The sequence below is a fragment of the Homalodisca vitripennis genome, unplaced genomic scaffold (genome assembly GCF_021130785.1).
Source record: "Homalodisca vitripennis isolate AUS2020 unplaced genomic scaffold, UT_GWSS_2.1 ScUCBcl_3797;HRSCAF=9552, whole genome shotgun sequence".
Taxonomy (NCBI): domain Eukaryota; kingdom Metazoa; phylum Arthropoda; class Insecta; order Hemiptera; family Cicadellidae; genus Homalodisca; species Homalodisca vitripennis.
In genome coordinates this window covers 62161-83132 of record NW_025779931.1, presented here as the reverse complement: position 1 = coordinate 83132, position 20972 = coordinate 62161, and the positions used below count along the sequence as shown (strand labels likewise).

The 20972-nt window shown below is 34.3% G+C and overlaps 1 protein-coding gene across 1 annotated transcript; it reads right to left on the bottom strand.

The window, feature by feature from the left end:
• Positions 1-2592: 2592 nt before the first annotated feature.
• On the bottom strand, positions 2593-14813 carry LOC124372686 (galactosylgalactosylxylosylprotein 3-beta-glucuronosyltransferase P-like). The gene is made up of 6 exons (XM_046831095.1): positions 14683-14813; positions 12165-12381; positions 9790-9956; positions 8060-8233; positions 7823-7936; positions 2593-2747 (listed from the first exon to the last, which is right to left on the bottom strand). The coding sequence occupies exons 1-6, from the start codon at positions 14788-14790 to the stop codon at positions 2643-2645; spliced, it is 885 nt and encodes a 294-aa protein (XP_046687051.1). The 5' UTR covers positions 14791-14813; the 3' UTR covers positions 2593-2642.
• Between the last annotated feature and the right edge of the window lie 6159 nt (positions 14814-20972).

Genomic DNA, 20972 nt, shown 5'->3' with positions numbered 1-20972 from the left:
CCCATAACAGCTTTAACGAAGATAAATATATATTTTACATTTCCATATTAAATTTGTGTAACATTTTGTAGCCTACAATACAAATATTTTATACGACCTACATTAAACCTTAAATATTATCTTTGAAACTAACATTTTGCATGTATGTTAAATAAGATTTTAAATTTTTATCTCTACATCTCTTTCATCAAACGTTATATGCTATCGACTGTGTGTCGCTAAGAATAGTTTATTCAAAATATTTTCGAATATAATTAGTTACAACAATTACGGTATGTGATAATTATTAAACGTTTGTATAACATCAATGCATTTGAATATACACCAATTCAATGTCTAGTAACCGTTTTTAGGGTGCAATTGTTGCACTAGCGTGAATTATTCATCATCATTTACTCAAATACACATCCATTCATTTTTGTGTAAATAGTGTGGATATGTCATTGTTTGTTGGACAAACATCAGCAATATACTTATTTATTATTTTTGTTATGCTAATTAACAACAATTAATTAAATACACACAAGCACACATATTTATTTATTTATATACAGTCTCTGTAAGGAAGTTATCTCCTAGCACACTAAACCAAATTCCCTTTTAGTTATAGAATTTGACTAACTTCGACATGAAGTTGATTTGGATCAGTTATATCAATTCGTAATTTAGCAAGAATTTGGTTAATTAAAACACTAATTAATTAATAGCAACATTATAATTTAACAAAGATTTAAAGGTGATTAACTAGTAAATCTTGCATATGCAAATGATCATATATTTTGCGGATCTCTGCTCGGTTACCAGACGCTGGAATAACAGGAAGTTGAACTGGAGGTAAACTCAGCGTTCAAATTGAATCAACCCTTTCTACCGTAGTTACGTTATGTGTAGGTGTCTAGTATTCATTACTTACCAAACTATTTAGACGAGTTCCTGACCAAGAGATGCTTTGCAGTTCAAACAATACCCTGTCATGGGCGAAGACCGTAGCTATGGGAGCATGGTACTCATAACAGTCGAGGACGTAATGGAGCCCATACACTCGCCAATACGCAGAGATCGACTGCAGGGACATTATTGTCCCACTCACAAGTGAGTTGGCAACACGAAGTGAGTAGTTCCGGTTCAGTTTCCTGTTGTACTCGAACAGTTTTCCTCAGTTGTAGAACTAACCTGAGTGGGTCATGATGTTCCTCTGTTTGAGCAGTGATAAGCTCTACCCTCTTAGACAGCATACGCAGCAAGGCAGACACACGGTAGCTTGTCATTATATTGACCAATACATCGATAAAATACATAGTTTCAAAGTATCTAATCAGCCATGCAAATGAGATCAAGCTGAGAGTCGAGTAAGAAATAACCACAAACAAACAAAAGTCTCTGTTAAAATTGAGAGACAACGTTAATGACTCGTCGAAATATGTTGTGTCTTCCATGCTGAGATAACTGGAGCTGTATGTTCTGAGTAATACCCAAACATTGATACAGATTGATATCAGAAAATAACACACGGTTGTACCAAGCAGAAATGTTCTTATATCTGATATACCTGTGTTGTTAAGAAAAATACACAGATTAACAAAAGCTATTGCCTCTGCTGACACTAAGACGACTTTAGTAAACTTAGAATGTACGCTAGCTGTACTAAGTTTTAAAATAGAAAGTTTAATTTTATCAAATAATTCTACAAACTTATGTTCTGATATCATCTTTAATGGTATTAGTTACGGGTATCTTCATAGTCGTTTAGAATCATCTATGATTATAATTCTGTACTAAAACAGTGTTGCCACAACAAAAACCAATTCATTTAATGCTATTTGTACTGTACACACGTTAATAATCAAAGTAAACCGTCTTTGGGCTAATAGATATTATAATATCCAATCTATAAACGTCAGTTTGTGGAATAAATAATTTAACATTTCGTTAGAAGACATATTTGGCATCCACTTAATAACATTTCAAAAATTTTACATCTTTAAATACTGGAAAATTTGTGGATATTATATAGTCCTTCATCTCAGTTTTCGGTAGATTTCATAGAAATGAGTTCATTGCAACAGGTGCCATAACCACAATAACTCTAAATGTTTATATAATATGCGTAGCCTTATGTACTATAATGTAAACTGTACAAGTTTTCAATATGGTTACTGTTTTCATTTTCCAAAGTTTGTCGTAACTATTTCCCAGCATATACACAAAATGGCCCGTCTATTTTAATAATTGAAATTAATTGATCAATTTCAATTTAAACCGTTACTATTGCACATTCTTAGACATATAAATATTTTAATGGGATGCCCTTAAAAATTGTAAAAGAAGTGGTATTGGGTAAAGTATGTCAAATGTCAGGTAGGTATAGTAGAGTAAAACCAAACAGTGATCTGGAATTCTATAAGGTCATTTACACAATGTTTATTCTTTTATGTTTTTAAGATTCCGTAGGATTCTTATTTTAAAGAATTGTTTTAAAAATAAATAATTTATTTCACAACTCAGAGGTGTTCATGTATGAACTCTACGCCCTTGTTTTCGACTCAGCAGAGTGGAAGGGTACCTTATAATATTGATCGAGAAAACGAGTAATACATGTCAATTGGTTTAATATGAAAAGTAGACTTAAGTAGACAAGTAGATTAGAGATTATTGAACAGTATCGGGATATTAGTGCCGTTATAGAGATTCAGATCGATGGGTCTTTGTGGGCTGGGTGTCTTCGTCTGCGTGTGCCACACCAATATCTGGTAGAACAGATTAAAATTAATAACAAAATGCGCACAAACTTAGATATACATAAATACACAACATATATTCGTACAACATAGATAAAAATTAAGACTAGCTAGTATACTGTATAAGTGGACTCATTTATGAAAGCAAACTCAAACATTAATTAAAAACTAAGCATGAGAAAAATAATATGCTAAACATATCACATAACATCCTTTGCTGGTGTTGCATGTAACATCTCAATTGTATAGATTTTTTTTTATTTTCGTTGAGTACACTCATTGTACATTAACCCTTCACTGCATGATTTTTTTATTTAAGGTGAAAAAAATATATTACCTTCTAAATGCATAATATATACTAGGAAAAATAAATTTAAAAAAATCTAACTTACCCTAATTGTCCTAATTAGGCAATAATTTGGTATGGGTCTCAAAAGGTACACTGTGCGCATCCGTCAAATATATCCAATGTACTTTTGTTGTTGTTATCTAGTAACTTTTTGTTAAAAACATAACATTTCATTATCTATAGTCATTAAAATGTTTAAAAAAAGGATATTTTATGATATGATGCTATTCTACTAAATTTCATTAAATAAAAAATTATATTTACACTACTAGCAAAATCACACAAATAAATACAAATTACATTGTATTGTTCTTGAACACAGTGGCCTACTGATAATTATTCATTGTGATACAAATAAAAGCAGTTCTTCTTATTGTGCAAACACAAATGAACGTTGCATTTAGTACATTTAGAAGAAGTTTTTTGCTGAACAATTAGGAAACTTGCATCTTTGGCGACTTTCTGTAAATTGCGGCCAGTGAGCAACCTGGTCAAGCCGAATGTCCTTTGGTGGAGCTGGAGCTGCAGGTCCTTTCTTTTTCTTTTCTTGGATCAGCTCTTCTACTTCATTGCGTGGCCCGACCTCTTCCTGGCGTAACAGGTTTTTCCCTGTTTACAGAGACTTACGCTCAATTCCATGCGAAAGTCACTCAGTTTTCATGGTTGAAAGATTCCCTCTTTGCTTATTGCTTCTTCTGTACAACAACCAGGCGTTTTACAATCATTAGGTCAAGAAGATGGTGAAATAATCTAAAGTACCATTTTTTGCTTCTGAGGGTATTTTTGTATCTACCAATCAAACTATCCAGTAGGGTCCAACCCCTCCCATAATGTTTGTTGTATATCGTAACAATCTTTGGACAATCAATTTGAACATTTTTCTTTTGTTGTCTGTCAAACCGCTTGACAGAGGTTTTTGGATTCTCTCCCACAAAGGTCGATGACAAATTCACACAGTTTTATTGTCCTCTCCAGGCAATAGCGGATATTTCAACTCCCTCTACAGTACAACAACATTCCCTCAGAGGATCCACGGGGCATCTTGTTGAAGGTCTTCTCATCTGTCAACTTTACATTTGAGAATCTGTTACGGCGAAATGTACCTAAACAAGTGTACGTTTTTCTTCTCCATCTCTACAAGAAGTGGTAATGTCGTATAGTAAATTATCAAAGTAAAGTTTATGATGACATGGAGGTATGTTTCGTGCTAGTCTCTCACAACTACATTGGCACTTGGCCTAGATCTGGTTCTCCCAGTTCATTTCTTAGAAGAGGGTCATTTTCAAGGCCAGAATATATCTCTGCTTTATAACAAAATCCGGTGACTCCAGCTAAAACAAATAATTTATAACCCCACTTATGAGGTTTCATTGGTAAGTTTACTGTTTCAGGAAGTGGCGGGCCTTAGTTGCGCATATCTGTTCATCGACAGATAACGACTCTATCCATCGGTATGAGTGCACATCGGTCATTAAAAAATGTTAATAATGGTCTTATTTTGTGTAATCGGTCATGAACCCTACCTGTCCAGGAGGTATCATAATATTATTATCGTTAAAATGCAGATATCTTTTTATTGTTTCAAACTGACCAACAGACATTGTCTCGGTTATCAGCCTATTACCGAGAATTTCATTCCAATACTTTCTTGAATTGGTAATGTGTACAAGGGACATCATCGTACAAATACCAATAAACTTCCTAAGGTTTGTTTGGCGTAAGGTTGTATGGTTTGTTGGGATCTGTTTGTATACTAAATTTGTGTGATTCTCTCTACATATTAGATCTACTAAGCCATCAGTAAAAAAAAATTAAAAAAACTGTAAAGGTGTCTCTAATTCAAGTATATCTTGCGGTAGTTCAGTTTTGCCCTGAAAATTGGTATTGTTCTGAAGGACGTAAACATATTTTTATCGGCCCATTTTATTTGCCGGCTTAGCCATAGGCCTACTAGACTGGCTAACTTTATTTTTCTTTGAAGGGGGCGGTGGTGTATTCTGAGATGGTGTATGATTGTCAATAAAACGCCTACCTCTTTTTCTGGTAACCTGTTGCTGCTGTGGAGTGGATGGTGTAGGTTCATTCTCAGATGTCAGATTATTTTGTGGAAGTTGTGGAAGAGGTCGGTAGGTCTACATCTATGTCTTTACAAATAGGGGGGGGTTCAGACGTTGCAATACAATAAAGTAAATCATCACTTGGTTCTTCTGGCACATAACCTAGGTCTACATGTTCATTATTCAAAGTACACGTTGGGTTACACTCATCGTCACTGTCGTCACTTTTGTCTAAATCGTCCTCACTGTCCACTGGTATAGCCAATGCTTTATCTAATTCGTAGTATAATTGTTCATCAGTTAAAAATTCAGACATAATGAACACAAACAGAAGCACAATATAAGATTAGGTTGCTGCCCAACTCTAGGAACAGACTGAAAAAGTACAGTAAACAAACAACAGGTGTTTACTACTATACTGCAGGTGGATTCACATTGCACAGTGGGTCTCAGGAGGAACATACCGTTTTTACATGATAAATGTATTATGTCAGTATTCAAGTGAATAAATCATTAGTACTAACATTTTTAAGTATATTTGAGACGGTAAAACATTTTTATTATTAGACTTTTAACAAAATTATTAGACGAAAATAAATAAACAAATACCATATTCTACGTAACAGCTGAAACCATAGCAACAAAGACAAAATTAAATTCTGTTGTCCGTCACGTAGCGGTTCCTAGCGGAGAAGCTTGGAACTACGTGCTCGCCATGCTTTGGGCTTCTCAAGGAACACTATGCTTCACGTCCATTAATAGTTTTTTACATTAAATAAAGGGGCAAAATCGGTTTGGGTCTCATGAGACCCATGATGCGGTGAAGGGTTAACCTCAGTTAATGGTATACTCATGATGGTTGAATACCGAAACACGTGTATGGCAATAACATAATATTAAAGAGGGTTTTAGTTGACTAGTTATTGTACTAATGTAATATATAAATATTATACATTTAATGTTCTAAATTTATTATACCTAGTGCTTATTAGCCTATATCGCGACTTTTCCACGCAATATAACCAAAGCCTTATAGTTGATCTACTTTGACTAAATAGTCCGAGATAAATTACGGCTATTGGAAGATAACACAATCTTTTGAACTACTTCAGAACATTTGGATGTCCAAACGAGTGGGGCGGAACCCCAAAGTTGGAATTCAAAAGTACCTTATATATCTATGAAGTACAATGGTAAAAATGCTATAACATTTCTTTCAATATTTCTATCGATTTTATTAGTTTCTAGAGTGAAATGCAAGAGGAAAAGACTGCAATTTCGGAGACAACATTCGTATCGTGAGTATTCACGTTATCTGGTATTGTATTTTCAAGAGGTTTAATAATATATATCAAAACGTTAATAACAAAAAAGGCTTTTTTAGGCCATGTGTGGTGTTTTATGAGCTAAAATATTTACAGAAAAGTAATACTTTTAAAATAAATTGTATTTATTATTAAATTAAATAGTATTTATTTATTTATTTATTTTTTCAAAAAGAATTTGTTTTGAGTAGTTTGTTATTATTGATTTTTTTAAATATGATAATACAGCAAAACATACCGCCAAACAACCAATAATCACTCTCAAAAAACATTAACTATTTGGCCCCGATTCCTGTGTAAAGTATTCAAATAAATGTTCAAACATTAATTCGCAGAGTAAAATGTTCCTCGCTTTATCTCTTAAGAATCTTTATTACTTATATTTTATGCAACAGGAATGCCGCTAAATAGTTTCTATGTAATGTATTAACATTTATTGTCTTTGACGGAATGACGGGTGATAGATTCTGGGTAAAATCCTAGTTATAGAATTGCTATTACCTCTGTGGCTGTTTTGTTTATGGATATAAAACTCATCATTTCAAGATTTCCGGTTCAACGCACTGTTAAGACAGTTATATTTTATCAGTTATACATTGTACAGGAGTGTAATATATATTTTTCACTTTACACCGCATCAGAACATTGTTAGCACAATTAAAATCTTGAAATATTTGGTCCTAGCTGTGGAGAACCAGCTTTAGTAACAGATATTAAACAGAAACACGTAGAGCCCAAAGTATTCCAAGAATGTAACCGTTCCAATGATATTTCAACGCGGCTGTGAACGGGAAAACTGAAGTGGCAGGCACAATACGCTGCATAAGCCTAAGTTAAACATATTTTTATCGCTGCATAAACTACCTTTAATGTTAAACATTTTAATGGCGTGATCATAGAGTTATCTCGCTACAAACAATGGTTTATATGCACAAATGATTTCCATATATGTCGTGCTATAAGTATGATATTTGGATATTTAAACAATGTAGCACTAGATGTCTGAGATATCTTTTGTTAACCTATAATAATATCATAAAAAATAAAAAGACACTTTTAGATGTAGATGGGTCGTAGGAATTGAGAGTAGGCATTAACTCAGATTGTATTCGGTAAATGGTTAATACAAATAAATTAAACCAACTGATTTAAGTTGGTTACATATGTATTAAACTAACTTAAGTAGTTTGGAGTTGGTTTCAAAAAATAGTACAGTCCGGGAACTTTCTGATACCACCTCGTATAAAGCTAACATTTCCGCAACTTTGTGATGTAGAGAAACCACGAAGAACAACGTTATATCTAAAGGAAGAAAGTGTGTGCCATTATTCAACGTTCAGGCCAGTAACTTACCTCTGTACAATTCGTTGCTTTCCATTGAATATCCGATGGCTTGAGAGGGTTAAGACTTCTTAAAAAGAAATCTTCCTCGTACCCAACTTTATATGGCATTCGAGCTTTCGGCCTCTGAAAAAGTTGTTACACATGTAGGCATCATAATGGTGTAATGGTCAATGATTATGATGAGCATAGTAAACAATAGGTATAAAATTAATATAAACGTAATTAGAAATATGTTTTCTAAAGTACCTGAAGGAGGAATTCCACGCTCACAGCAAATCCTGCCATGTCCACTTGAAAACTTCTCCTCCCAGGCCAGCCGGAGTAGAAGCCCTCGAACTTTCCTTGCCTCACGACTGGTGTCCCAAACCCTCCATTGAGTAATCCAACAGGCCACATTGACACTTTTTCTGTATCTCGCATCTTAAACAAAGTAATACATTGATCCCTGAGTGTATTTGTGCATGAAATTGTCAATTATAATTTGTGAACTCTAATAGGTAATGTTTCTATGTTCAGTATTGTTTCCTTTGGTGCTGGAGAAACATATAGTAATCCGATAATGTTGATATTACAATGATTATGTTTGTCACCATCCGAATACTCATGATAATTATGTTGGTCCCCACTTGTTATAGGCCGATGATGTCAGAAGGTATACCAAATATTTATAGGCATTCGATTGTGTTGACCACAAAACTCCACTCGAAAGACTGGAATCACATGGCAACCGAGGTGTGCTATACTTGTGGCTTACACAATTACTAAGTGACAGAACTCAAGTTGCCCAAATCTTAAATCAACTTTCAATTCCAATCTAGTTGTGCTACGGGGTTCCTCAGAGATCAATTCTCAGTCCAATTCTGTTTCTCATACGTGTCAATGACATTACATCAACACTACTGCACGGAAAAGTCATGCAGTATGACGATAACACAACTCTCTGTTTCAGTGGAAAACCAAACTCTCTTTTGGAAGAACAAACTTTTGTTGAAATCAATAACTGTGTTCAACTTTTCTACAGCCTCAATCTCAAAACAAAAAATCTAAATGAACAAAATATTAGCTCTGAACTCTAATATTATTGACTGTTGCTATACATGTAAATCTCGTCTCCGCAGTAAACATTGATTGATTGATTTTCAGGAAAGTGCAAATCGTCGAAACAGTGGGGTGAAGCAATTTCACTTTGATATTTGGATGCGCACGTAGTAAGCAGCTAAGGAGAGCTAATGAAATGACTTGAAACAAATTGGTTTCATTAACCTCGTCACTAGCTACTTCTCATCACTACTTTCACCAATCATCGTTGAAGAAAATTAGTAATAAGAAAAGGAAACATACAACTTCACAAGACAGTAGAAGACTAAAATGAAAATGAACTCAACAAACTTGGCGAAAGAATTGGTGAACAGAAAGGCGGGCGGACGGACTGCCCTTTACTTTTTTAATTTTAAAATCAATATAGATCTTCCATGGTCCAAGAGGGACCTACGTTCCTAGTTTCCAGGTTTCCAGGTCCACTTAATTATCACACAGATTGGCAGACGGAAAGACAAACAGACTAACGGACTGCGCTTTGACATTTTTCCTCAAAACCTAAAGCGTTCTTCCTTACACCAAGAGGACACATGTTTCAAGTTTCAATTCTCTAGGACGTTTCTAACAAGATGTGCCAATCTGGCGGACAGACGGACAGACAGCGAAACGATTTCAATAAGTTTCTGTAAAGTCCTTAATGAAGCAAGTCAAACTGGATCAAATTGTTTACGAATATGTTAAATACAAATAAATATTTTAACAGTAATTTTTTAACAGGCCACAAATGATACCATAACAAATATTGTAGGCTAGAGAGTACGAAAAAATCAAGGTTGCTGAACAAACACTAAGAAACTCATAATATGCCACGATCATTCCTAAGGAAATGTAATTAAATGTAAGGTAATTCCCCTGTCATAATGAATAACTTTGGTTACCTCTTCAAAGAGCTTAATGTCATAAGTGTTATCGTCGTCTGCGAAGTAGAATACCCCCGAAGTAGCATTGGCTCTCAACCATTTCAGCCCTCGGTTTCTATTGGACACTCCGCGAGGCCGTTTTGCTTTTTCCTTTACTCCTTTCTTGATAATTTCTGGCATGGGTGCTGTAATAAATTATCATATAAAGTAAAAAATTGTTAAATATATTCTTATTTTTCTATGAAATTGAATACTTATGCCAGAAGGGCCCTTATAGAAAAAACATGAAAAAATCAATTCGAAAAGATACCCAAATATTCGATGAACTCCTTGGATATCTGGTCTTGGAACATCTTGATCCTCGGCTTACCCGATCATCCCAGTGGAAGCACCCATCCTATTGGCGCAAGTCATCAATCTGTGTCATATTATTGTTTATGTCATGTTGCTTGAATAATTTAAAACCGTAAAGGACGAATTCTCGCATGTTACCTTGCAGAGTTTATCGACCGGTTTCTTTCGTAATTTCTCACATTAGACACAAAAGTATGTTGAGTTTATTTAAAACTTCAACTAGTTCAGGAGTCGATGTTAATAACAAATACTGGCTCATAAAAAGTTCAAGGAGGATAAAATTACTCCAAATGAGCTTTAGAAATGCCATGAAAAATCAAATACATGTTGACGATATTTCATGTTTTTAAATTGCCTAAATAAATGTATTTCAGAACATATGGCTTAACTGTATTTACAAGCACACTAAAATATGTAAATGCGTTGTCACTGATCAATGTCATGTCACTAGTGTTTTGTATATTAAGTACTGTATGTACAGAAAATCATAATACGAATCTTAGCCTTTGGTGCTGGACGCTTTGGAAGCTTTGTGAGACTGGACCTGATTCTATCAAAGCTTGAAGTTCGTCGTGCATTTTGGCCTGGTATTTTGGGTTCTCAGAGAAAAAGAGTAGAATTCACCGATGCGGCAATATAAACTTCAGGAACTGAAGTAAGATGAACACCATGAACACATCTACGAATCCACATAATGAGGAATTTCAAAGTTTGCTCCAAATGCTAACTCTTTCTTGTTTCTCAAAAGATTTTGCGATGACAATATCATGACAGTGTGACATACCCTATATTCAAATACTGGTTTTCTTACCAATACTTAGATTTTGCACACTGAGAATACCGGATATTATATATCTTAACACCTCCTTTATGACCATCGTTTAATGTTCTGTAACTATCACAACATTAAATACAGTAATTGCATATTTAATATACTTTTCCCACTGAAGTCCTTAGTGTATAATATTTACATCTATGTTTTTGGCATGAGATACTAATTGCATTGTTTATAATAATTTGCATTGGTCGAGACAATTTAATTTAACTTCACCTGAGGTTACGTTATGCCTGATCAGCATAGCGTCCTCAGTATGCTGCCCGGGCCGGCAGTCGTCCCGTCATTCAAGACGTTAGCCCGTGGGCGCTCTCTATCTTTCTCTCTCGGTTTGTGATAGGTCTCTTGCTCGTTTCGCGTATCATTGTAATATGTAAATTACACAGGCTAATATAACAAGGTAACCAGTATCTCGGTCTCCCTGTGTAAACCCCTTTAGGTTTTGTGGAGATGTAGGTTCCCTTGTAACCATTTTTCCCTCCCAACGCCAGTGATTGTTGTTGTGAAGTGCATTTTCAATGTCAGCTGTGACTCCTATACCCATGGACACCGGTCGCCTCCCTAGGAGCCTTTCCGGAGAATGTGACGGCAGACGTACCGACCCGCGTGCCTAATCTGTAAGAACGTCGGTGAGTGGCATCGTTCCATATAAACCTTTCTGTTAACTGATAACCACCCATGTCTGTCTCTTTATATTTATGTCTCTAGCAACATCATTGGTCCTTTAGCCGGATTACTATTTTATTTTAGTCGCTTACCCTGATTTGATTCAAGTAGGTAGTAATGTTTTGTTTCATACAAAAATCAATTTGATAGATAAAGGAATATATTATTGACACAGGTATACCATAGTGAATTAAATAAAAGAAGATTATTTTCATGTAGCGACCTGAGTGACAAAGTGGGCGATTAATGAATTAAAAAGCGAGTGTAAGTGTATCTGATAACTTTGTAGTGTTAATGATTATGTAAGTTGTTGACTTGTCAAGATTTGCCACAAAAAACCGTGGTCCTGTTCTGTAGATAACGGTAAATTACATGTCTAGTAGGTATGTTACTACTTTTGCTGAAGCTAATCATTATCCCTGTTTTAAGGTTATAGTTTTGTTAGCCATAACAAAATATTACAGATTACAATAGCATCATGATGAAAATAGCGTCACAGATAGGATATAATTACCTGGTTGAATGTCACAAAACTTACCCAAAAGGTGAACAAAGGAAAGTCCCGACCTCAGAAGGAGCTTCTCTACTGCCGCAGTCTTCTCAGTGGCGTCTTCCACGAGGATCCACACAAGTGCGGGGACCAGCCGCAAGGTCTGCGAGAGACGTGTGAGCTCGGCTAACTGTTCGAGTCTCCGATAGGTGGCGGTGATCACATATATGGTGCGGGGAGAAGGAGGCGTCTGCTGAGCAATATGCTAAAGTAATGAACAGATTGGTAGTTGGTAATGCAACTATCAGCTTCAAACTGAGCATAAGGATATTTCTGTACTTCAGAGAATGAGAAACTAAATAATATATTGATCAACCCTATTCTGCTGTGAAGTGTGAGACTATAAGGACAAATATCAGAAAGGACATTTTGGAGGTCGAATGGAAATAATAATTCATCTAAATTTGTTTAACTTGTGGCCTGTGGAAAAATCTCCACAAAACAAAATACTGATTGTGTTTATTCTATGTACATTAGGAATACTACCGATCTGTTTCACTGTTTCACCTTTTCAGTTCCATCCAGATGCTATAAATATGAGGTCTAAGGAATAAATTATATTGGTAATGCTGATAATAATTCCTTGTGCTTTTAACTTCATATCAATTTTGTGACATTTGATTAACGAAGTGACTAATAATTCTTTGTATTTGAAGAGTATTAGTTAGAATAAATTTTAAGATCTTGTCACACTCTGAGATTATGCAATCTACCATAGGTAGCCCAAAGAAATAATTTTGGTTAAGAACTGATCGGATAGCGATTTAAATGCATTGATCAATTTATTCTACCAACGTTAAAATCTAAGACTTGCTGAAGTAGTGGTTCTCCACATGGATTCGTATCCTACAAGGAAAATTGAAACATTAGTTTGTAAGGTGTTAACCATGTCCAAATGTGCTAACATTATAATAATTTATCTTTCCTTAAAGATCTGGAAAGGCAGTGGTTTAATAGTCAGTGGTCAATGTGTTAAAAGCATACTGGCTCCGCCATGCACATGTGTTCATAATACTCCAGTGATGTAGAGGTCATCGGGTTCAAATTGTACCAAATTAAGTGTTGTATAAATTTAAAGTTAAATTACATTAATTAAGTTTTTATCTTTTATGGGGCTATGGCATGTCTCACATTCAAAACGAAATATACTTTGTTAATATACACATTGTTTGCAACAAAAATATGATTTAGAACTGTCTATAAAAGTATTTTTCTCCCCTTTAAAATTCATAAGCCAGATAGTGTCACGGAAATAATAATGGAAATAAAAGTTGCATTAAAAAACTTCGACATAAAGAAAATTGGGTAAACTAAGAAGGCTTTGCTACCTCACTTGTAACAAAACGGAAAAAAATTTGAAAACTTCCGAAAAATATAACTAGAAAGATATCTTATCACTTTTTAATAATATACGTAATTTTAAAAACTAATCAAATTAGTGACTAGAAATTATTATTTTACCAAGAAATTAATTAAATGTTATTTACTGCCGTATGGCTTACTTTTCAATTTGAAAATTAATATATCTTGAAATCTTGCGAATAGTTAGTCATCTGGAAAAAGTGAGTTACGGTAAATAAATACCAAATTGTTGAAAAGCAACTAGGACACTCTAGTTTGATGCACACTGAACAAATTTTAACTGAAAAATTAATAATAATAAGGGGAAGGGCACAGGAAAGAGGGTGAAGGAAGGATACTGGAGCTCGAAGAAAGTTGCAAGTTGCATGTTTGTTTATATAATGTGGAGCTACTCGAATCAGTTGTCCTGTCCTTGATATACTTGGGCGTCTGCTACCTGTCTGTCTGTCCGCCTTCACTAAATTGACGAGATCTATTCAATAACTTTCACATTCAAATAAAACCTCTAATAGTGTAGCTTCCTTTCGTCGTCTTACGTAGTAAAAGCAGCCTATGTCGCATGTTATTACGGCATAATTAAATCAAACCTATACAACACTATTAATGCCTTATTAAATAAAATACAATTTATGTGGTGTTCTTCAGGGATCAGTTCTTGGGCCAGTTTTGTTTCTGTATGTTCATATATAAACCATGTTTTTTTTTTAATAAACCACCTCCTCTTCAATTCACTATGTGAACTCCATTCAATTCGTGGACTAGACATCTACTGTGTTAAAACTCCTAGATGCTATTTTCAACACCTAGAATCAAATAGTTTGTTGGAAGAAACTCATGCTAAAAATTTTACCATATCAATTATAGAAATAGTACAAGAACACGAATAGTTTAAGTAAAATTAATTCTTATTTAGTATCTAGTGATGAGTTCTTGAGACAATATGTATTATTTTTAAACTCCTGATGTGTGATATAGAGTTGTGGAGTTGTTCTGCAGTAAAGTTGCTTTGTATATGTAAAACCATTAATGAACAGCTAACATCACTTGCTTCTTCTACTTTACCTAACACAAGGCAGCTCTATGATAAATCAGTTGTAAATAAGAATGAACAAGCTGAGAAATATGTTATTATTTGTGATAATACCTCTGTGAAGGTGCTGACTGTGGTATGTACCCTCCGGCAGCTATTGTTGGTGATAGAGAGGAACCAAAAGTATTGTACGGTAAAAAGAACCAAGCAGACAGTAGCCATCCATATCCTAAGTTCCCTTTGTTCTGTTCCTGTCAGAAAAGTTTAGTATCAATTTTGTATGATTACGGTTTGATCATTAGGTTCTTACAAGATCAGATTAATTCTAAATTTAAATCCTTGTCTTGGGTTGAAAATGTTGTATAGGATTACTTACGTCATTTACTCTTAAACTGACAATTCCCAGTTACAGGAGACAGTAAATACGAGTTTATCCTGCATCTATTACAGGAACCAGCGTTGAAAGGGTTGTATAATCATGTCTAACAAGCTGCAGAATACGATGTTAGGAGACAAATTCCCAATACAATAGTATAAAAAGTGTATTAAACGCTTTTGAAGTGAATTAAAGCGTTTGAAAAATTCAACATGTTTGAAATCTTAAGGAAACACTCAGTTGCTTCGTAAGGACAGCTCTAAAATTAAACATACAAATCAATTGCAAAAATAATTTTATTATTTTTATTACTCTTTAAGTATACATTTTTGGATTGTATTCATGGGGTTTAGATTCATGTGATTTATTGCAAACATATTTATTTATTAAATTAATTTCCATCATCGTATAGGGTGGTATGACAGAAACATTAGTGTACATTATTAAGGACCCGACATGGTGTTCTTACAATCGTGTTGTCCTTCCTTCTATCCGTCTGTACCATAACTCTTGATAGAAAAGTTCTAGCATCTTGTAACTTGGTACGTGTGTTTTTGTATTCAGGCGTGCATGTATTTCAGAGAGAGAATTCTTAAATGTACTTTTTATTTGTACCATTTAAATACTCGAACCAGAAGTGCTCATACATGTTTAAAGCCTACAAAGTTGTTTTAATATAAGTTTATAATGATAAATACATTTTCTTTATACGGACAACAAGGCAAACCCAACTTATGGCATTGGAGAAATCAGAGCGGGTGAACTCAACAGTGAGGTCAGAAATATCACTTACTCAAATTAGCGATGCATAATCCTTACGCACAAATCCTGAAATAAGAACTAAATAAACATTATACAATAACTATTGAATCTCTTAATAATAGACACTGAATTACAAAGATCAGATGTCTGCCAACCTATGTTTGAAAAACATCATAGGGCTTTATCACATTACATCATAAAGGCTAACTAAGAATACTACGCCATTCGCTTTTGAAAATTGCTTGCAAAGCCGCGGGTAACTGCTGCTGATATATATATATATATATATATATATATATATATATATATATTAATCTTCAATAAGAAATCTTCAAATGTATTAACAGTTTCTATATTTCGGCTTAAGCCGTCTTCAGGAAATTACAAACATATAAATAGGGCTATAAGAACATAATAAAAATAAAACAAAACATCAACACAGAAAATGAAAATTAAGATATAATATTACAATATATATAATATTATATCTTAATTTTCATTTTCTGTGTTGATGTTTTATATATATATATATATATATATATATATATATCAGGAGCTCCGATGACCAAATGGTCTAAGATATCAGACTTTGGATCTGAGTTAGACATAGCGCCGTCTCAAATCCTGTCTGTGATCGTAGTACTTTTTTTTTCAGTACATCGATATGTACTGAATCAACTCTCCACCTTATTCTATTTGATAAGATCCTTGCACAGCCCAGTGGCCCATGTGGACGGGAAGAATAAGTCTTAAAAGAGGATCAGTTTCTCTTTCATAAAACAATTATATAAATTAAAACATTAGACTGTTGTTATAGAGGGAACTGTTTTAAAATACTACATGGATCTTCCTAGAAGGGCTATGAATAAAAAATTATTAAAAAGCAATACATGCATACATAGCATTACAAATTACTATTTGTCATTTCTGGAATGTTAGATAAATGATTAGTAAGAACACCTTTTAGAAAGTTATTAGTACTTTTTCGGATGTGATGATATATAGCTTAGTAAATGTCTTTTTGTGCTATAGAATGTTAATGTTTTCAATGCTTGGAAACTGGGTTTAATATTTGAAAATTATAAAGTTTCTAAGTGTTCTAGGATTTTTTTTAAAACTTTTTTATTGTTTTAATACCTTTTTATTGCAAATTTAAACCCCCTGTCTAGGAAAGAATACTGTATATTCAATATAAACTCAATTTGTAAATATTTTAAGAATACGTTTAATATATTTTACAACAGAAACTTACCCATCACTTTGTTATTCTGTCTAAGTCTGTTGTGCACTGTATCATACAACAAATGCCTGCAACTAATGTTTTTAGTTCGCAAAACAAAAGTCACGTTCCCGTTATTTAACAGAAAATGTTGAGCACTCGATAAAATAGATGTACTTTTCAAGAATAGTATGACAAAACTGCCAGGCCACCTGTGCTTCGCTTGCCACTCGCAACACAATAGTAGAGAAGCAATGAAATCACTCGAATTATGTACAGTATTTACCTCATTCCAATAGCAAACATTTGGTTTCTGTCATTCTGAGCCAATTAATGAACAAACTTACATTTTGGAATAAGATCCAGTTGCCGCAGGTACACAGTCGATCCCAAAAAAGGAATTTACACACTTATTTTGGTCCAAAATATGGTCCTACCATAGGATATGTATAAATATTGTATTAACCTGTCAACAAGTTTATAAATTCAACTTGTGTTTTAAGTTTGAGTTTTCAACTTTATTCTGTTCGGAATGTGTTAAACGCTAAATAGCAGGGTAACAATTATTTATTTATTTTTAAAATGCTACAACACCAATGAAAACGGTTTTGGTACAGTACATGGTCATGTACAGTATGGTACCCAATTACATTGCAGCACTACTATATTATTTAAATGTATAGAGGAAATTCTTCAATTAGTTCTCCAATCACAGTCTACTTTACACCATTGAACAAAAAAAGTTTCAAAAAGCTGGGATTCAATTTAATATAGGTAATGTTATTTATATAATAAAAATAACAATAGGCTGAGCATTAGTGAAGCATATCACTCGTGAGGCTAAAAAACTCATGTCTGTCTGTCTATCTATCCACATGACACTCTAAAACAAACTGAACTATATACTTACAATTTTGCATGAATCTTAATTTGTATATGAGGAAAACTGAGTTAGATGATGGTACCAGTAAATCCATCGGATTTAGCTGAGCATTTTCCATGGTAGAATATTTTTAGGGATTAGTTTTACATTGGTATTATGGGCAATCCTGATGACAACAAGAAAATGCCAAATAAATAAATTTGTAAACAACTTAGTACACTCATTAGAGATTTTAACAAAACAAATTTTGAAACGTTTAACCTACATGTCCTGACACATACAAAATCATATTATGCTGGTGACTTAATCTGTAGACTGTTATTATTTAAACACTGATATGAAACCAAATTTAATGAAAAAAGTGTGAATGAGTCGTGTGGCAAAATACCTTGTTAAAGATTAAATTAGTAGAATTTGCATGACACTTTTTTGATAATCAATAATGACTTCTTTGAAGTTGCAGGTTCAACCAAGAGATTTGGCTGAGCATTGCTCAGTAAGCATATTGAAAATGTCAATTTCTAATGGCTATAAATAGAACATTGTGACATTTTGAATATTACACAAAAATAAAATTTTATATATGAATATTCTTGCAAGCAATAGTGAAGTAAAAAAACATAGCAGGACCAATCTTAGAATAACAATACTCGATTATCATTATTAAAAGTGAAGGAAAATTTTTTGAATGATTTTTTATATAAGTAAAATAATTGTGCACATTTACTACAATATGTGATATAAAAATCAAGTAATGTATCATAAGTAATTAAATAAAAAAAGTAATTTGCCGTTTAACTTGACCAATCAACAAACAACACAAACAAAGCTGTGTTGGAATTCTTTGAGAATTACAAGAGCACGTAATTTTTGTGCCGACAAAATAAATTTATATATTTTAATAAGTGGACAGTATGAAGCTGTAGTAAGGTATTAAAAATTAAATTGCACTGATTGGACATACAATTTGAGCCAAACTTAGAAATATATAGCTGTTTTATAACCCCTACTCGCCTTCGGCTCGCTGGGGGCTACGCCCCCAGGCCCCCAAAGTAAAACGCTTGCAAATTCGGGGATAAGCGGAATTCGGTGACTGGTTAAGTCCGGACATTAAGTAAATGACAAGGGATTTAAAAATTGACCTTTTTCATAGATTTTTTTCCGGATTCGTAAAAACTTTTGACTTTGAGGGCATTTTGCGGTTAAAACCGTTAGAGATACGACAAAAAGTGACTGGACCTTTCTTGTTGGAAATTTAATTTTGTCTTTCGATTGTGCCCTCAGATCTGATCTACGACCTATGGTTTAGCCAGAAATGAGCTCGGGAGAAAAGTCTGCACGGGTCAGCTATCTTGAATTGTTTAGTATAAACATAATAAAAACCGACCTCAAGGCAGTATTTTAAGTCGAACAGGGGGTTTAATATCACCAGGAGACTATCTAGTCAAGGCGAGAAATTCCCTGGGTGGGTGATTAATGTTAAGGAGGTTAAGACAAGAGGGGGTTTAATTTCGTCAGGATATTGTCTGGTCATATGAACAAATTCCCAGGGGGGTTAACGTTACCGGGGGATAAGTCTCCAGGGGGTTATCTGGTCATACCAGGATCTTCCCAGGGGGGGGGGGGTTAAGAGATTTGGTGACTGGTAAAATTCGGACATGAGGTCATGGCAGGAAATTCCCTGGGGGGGTTTAATGTTACCAGGGGGGTTAACACATCAGGGGGTTGAATGTACAGGAGGTTATCAGGTCATACCAGGAAATCCCCGGGGGGGGGTTAATATTACCGGGGGTTAATGACACACTTGGGCCTTTTTTAGAGGGTATTGTGTCTGTGAACATAATAAATATTCCTCTGTCCCTATCTACTATTGACGCTTAGCTAACGCTCAGCCAACTCCCGAAGTCACTGAACCTTTTCTGTAGATCACGTGATTTCCTAAATCCCGTTTTAAAATTTGTTTTGAGTTACGACCAACCGTTTAGCCGCTATCAAGCCCGGAATGTAAATTTTTAGGCGAAAATGTCCAATATTTTCACTTAATCGCGTTTTGCGGTCAAACTAAGGGAAATATAGTAAAAAGTCACTGGACCTTTTTTGTAGGTCATCTTAATTTCCTAAATAAAACGTTAGTCTTATTTTGACCTCCGACCAATGGTTTCACCGCTATCGACCCCAAAAAAACAAAAGTTTCGCGTAAAAGTTACAACAAAATTGTACATAATCACGTTTTTCGGCCAAACCAATCGAGATAGGGCAAAAGATTACTGGACCTTTTCTGTAGATCGCGCAATTTGCTAATTTGATGGGTCAATCAGATTTGAGCTACGACCAACGGTTCGGCCGCTATCGGCTTGAAACATTATTTTTATCGAAAAAAATCTCTGGAATTTCAAATGTTCGAGCGTTTTGTCGCTTAACCATGGAAGATAGAGCAAAAAGTCATTAGACCTTTTTTGTAGTTCACTTCATTCCTGACCATGAATTTTCCGTCAGATCCGAGCTAGCTCCAACGGTTCGCCCGCTATCGGGCTTACAAAAAATGCCTGCAGGGGTGAAGAATGCGCGATTTTTTGGGAATTTTTTTGAGGGGTTGAAAATGAAAAATTCTCACTTTTCGGGATTTTCCTGGTGGTTACACGTGGAAAGCTATCTGTGTACCAAATTTCAAGTCTCTAACTCATCTGGAAGTAGGTTAGAATTAGTATACGTGAGTGAGTGAGTCAGTCAGTCAGTCAGTTACACATGCGGATATATAACTAAATATTCTTATTACATTTTACTTTAATAACAGTATAATATTATTATATTTCTAAATAAGAAATCATCACAGAAATCACTCAAATTGTATTTTTATTCATAAAAATTCATAAAAAAATAACAATCAACTAATTATGTGCGATTGGTGGCTCAGATAATACTATAGTATCTTTTAATGTGATGCTGATGCACGGGATATCTCAATAGGGTGGAGTTCCCAAATATTAGGTTGAGTTTCTTGTGCTAGTGAACAATATTTATGTATTGTGAACAAACGATTAGAACCACCGGGCTACCAGATTTATTACTTTCTACCTTTCTATATATAAGTCACGTATAAAAAAGGCCTTAGAACGTCGATTCTAAGTACTAAGCTGCTTGTACAATGTTCAATAAATTGTATG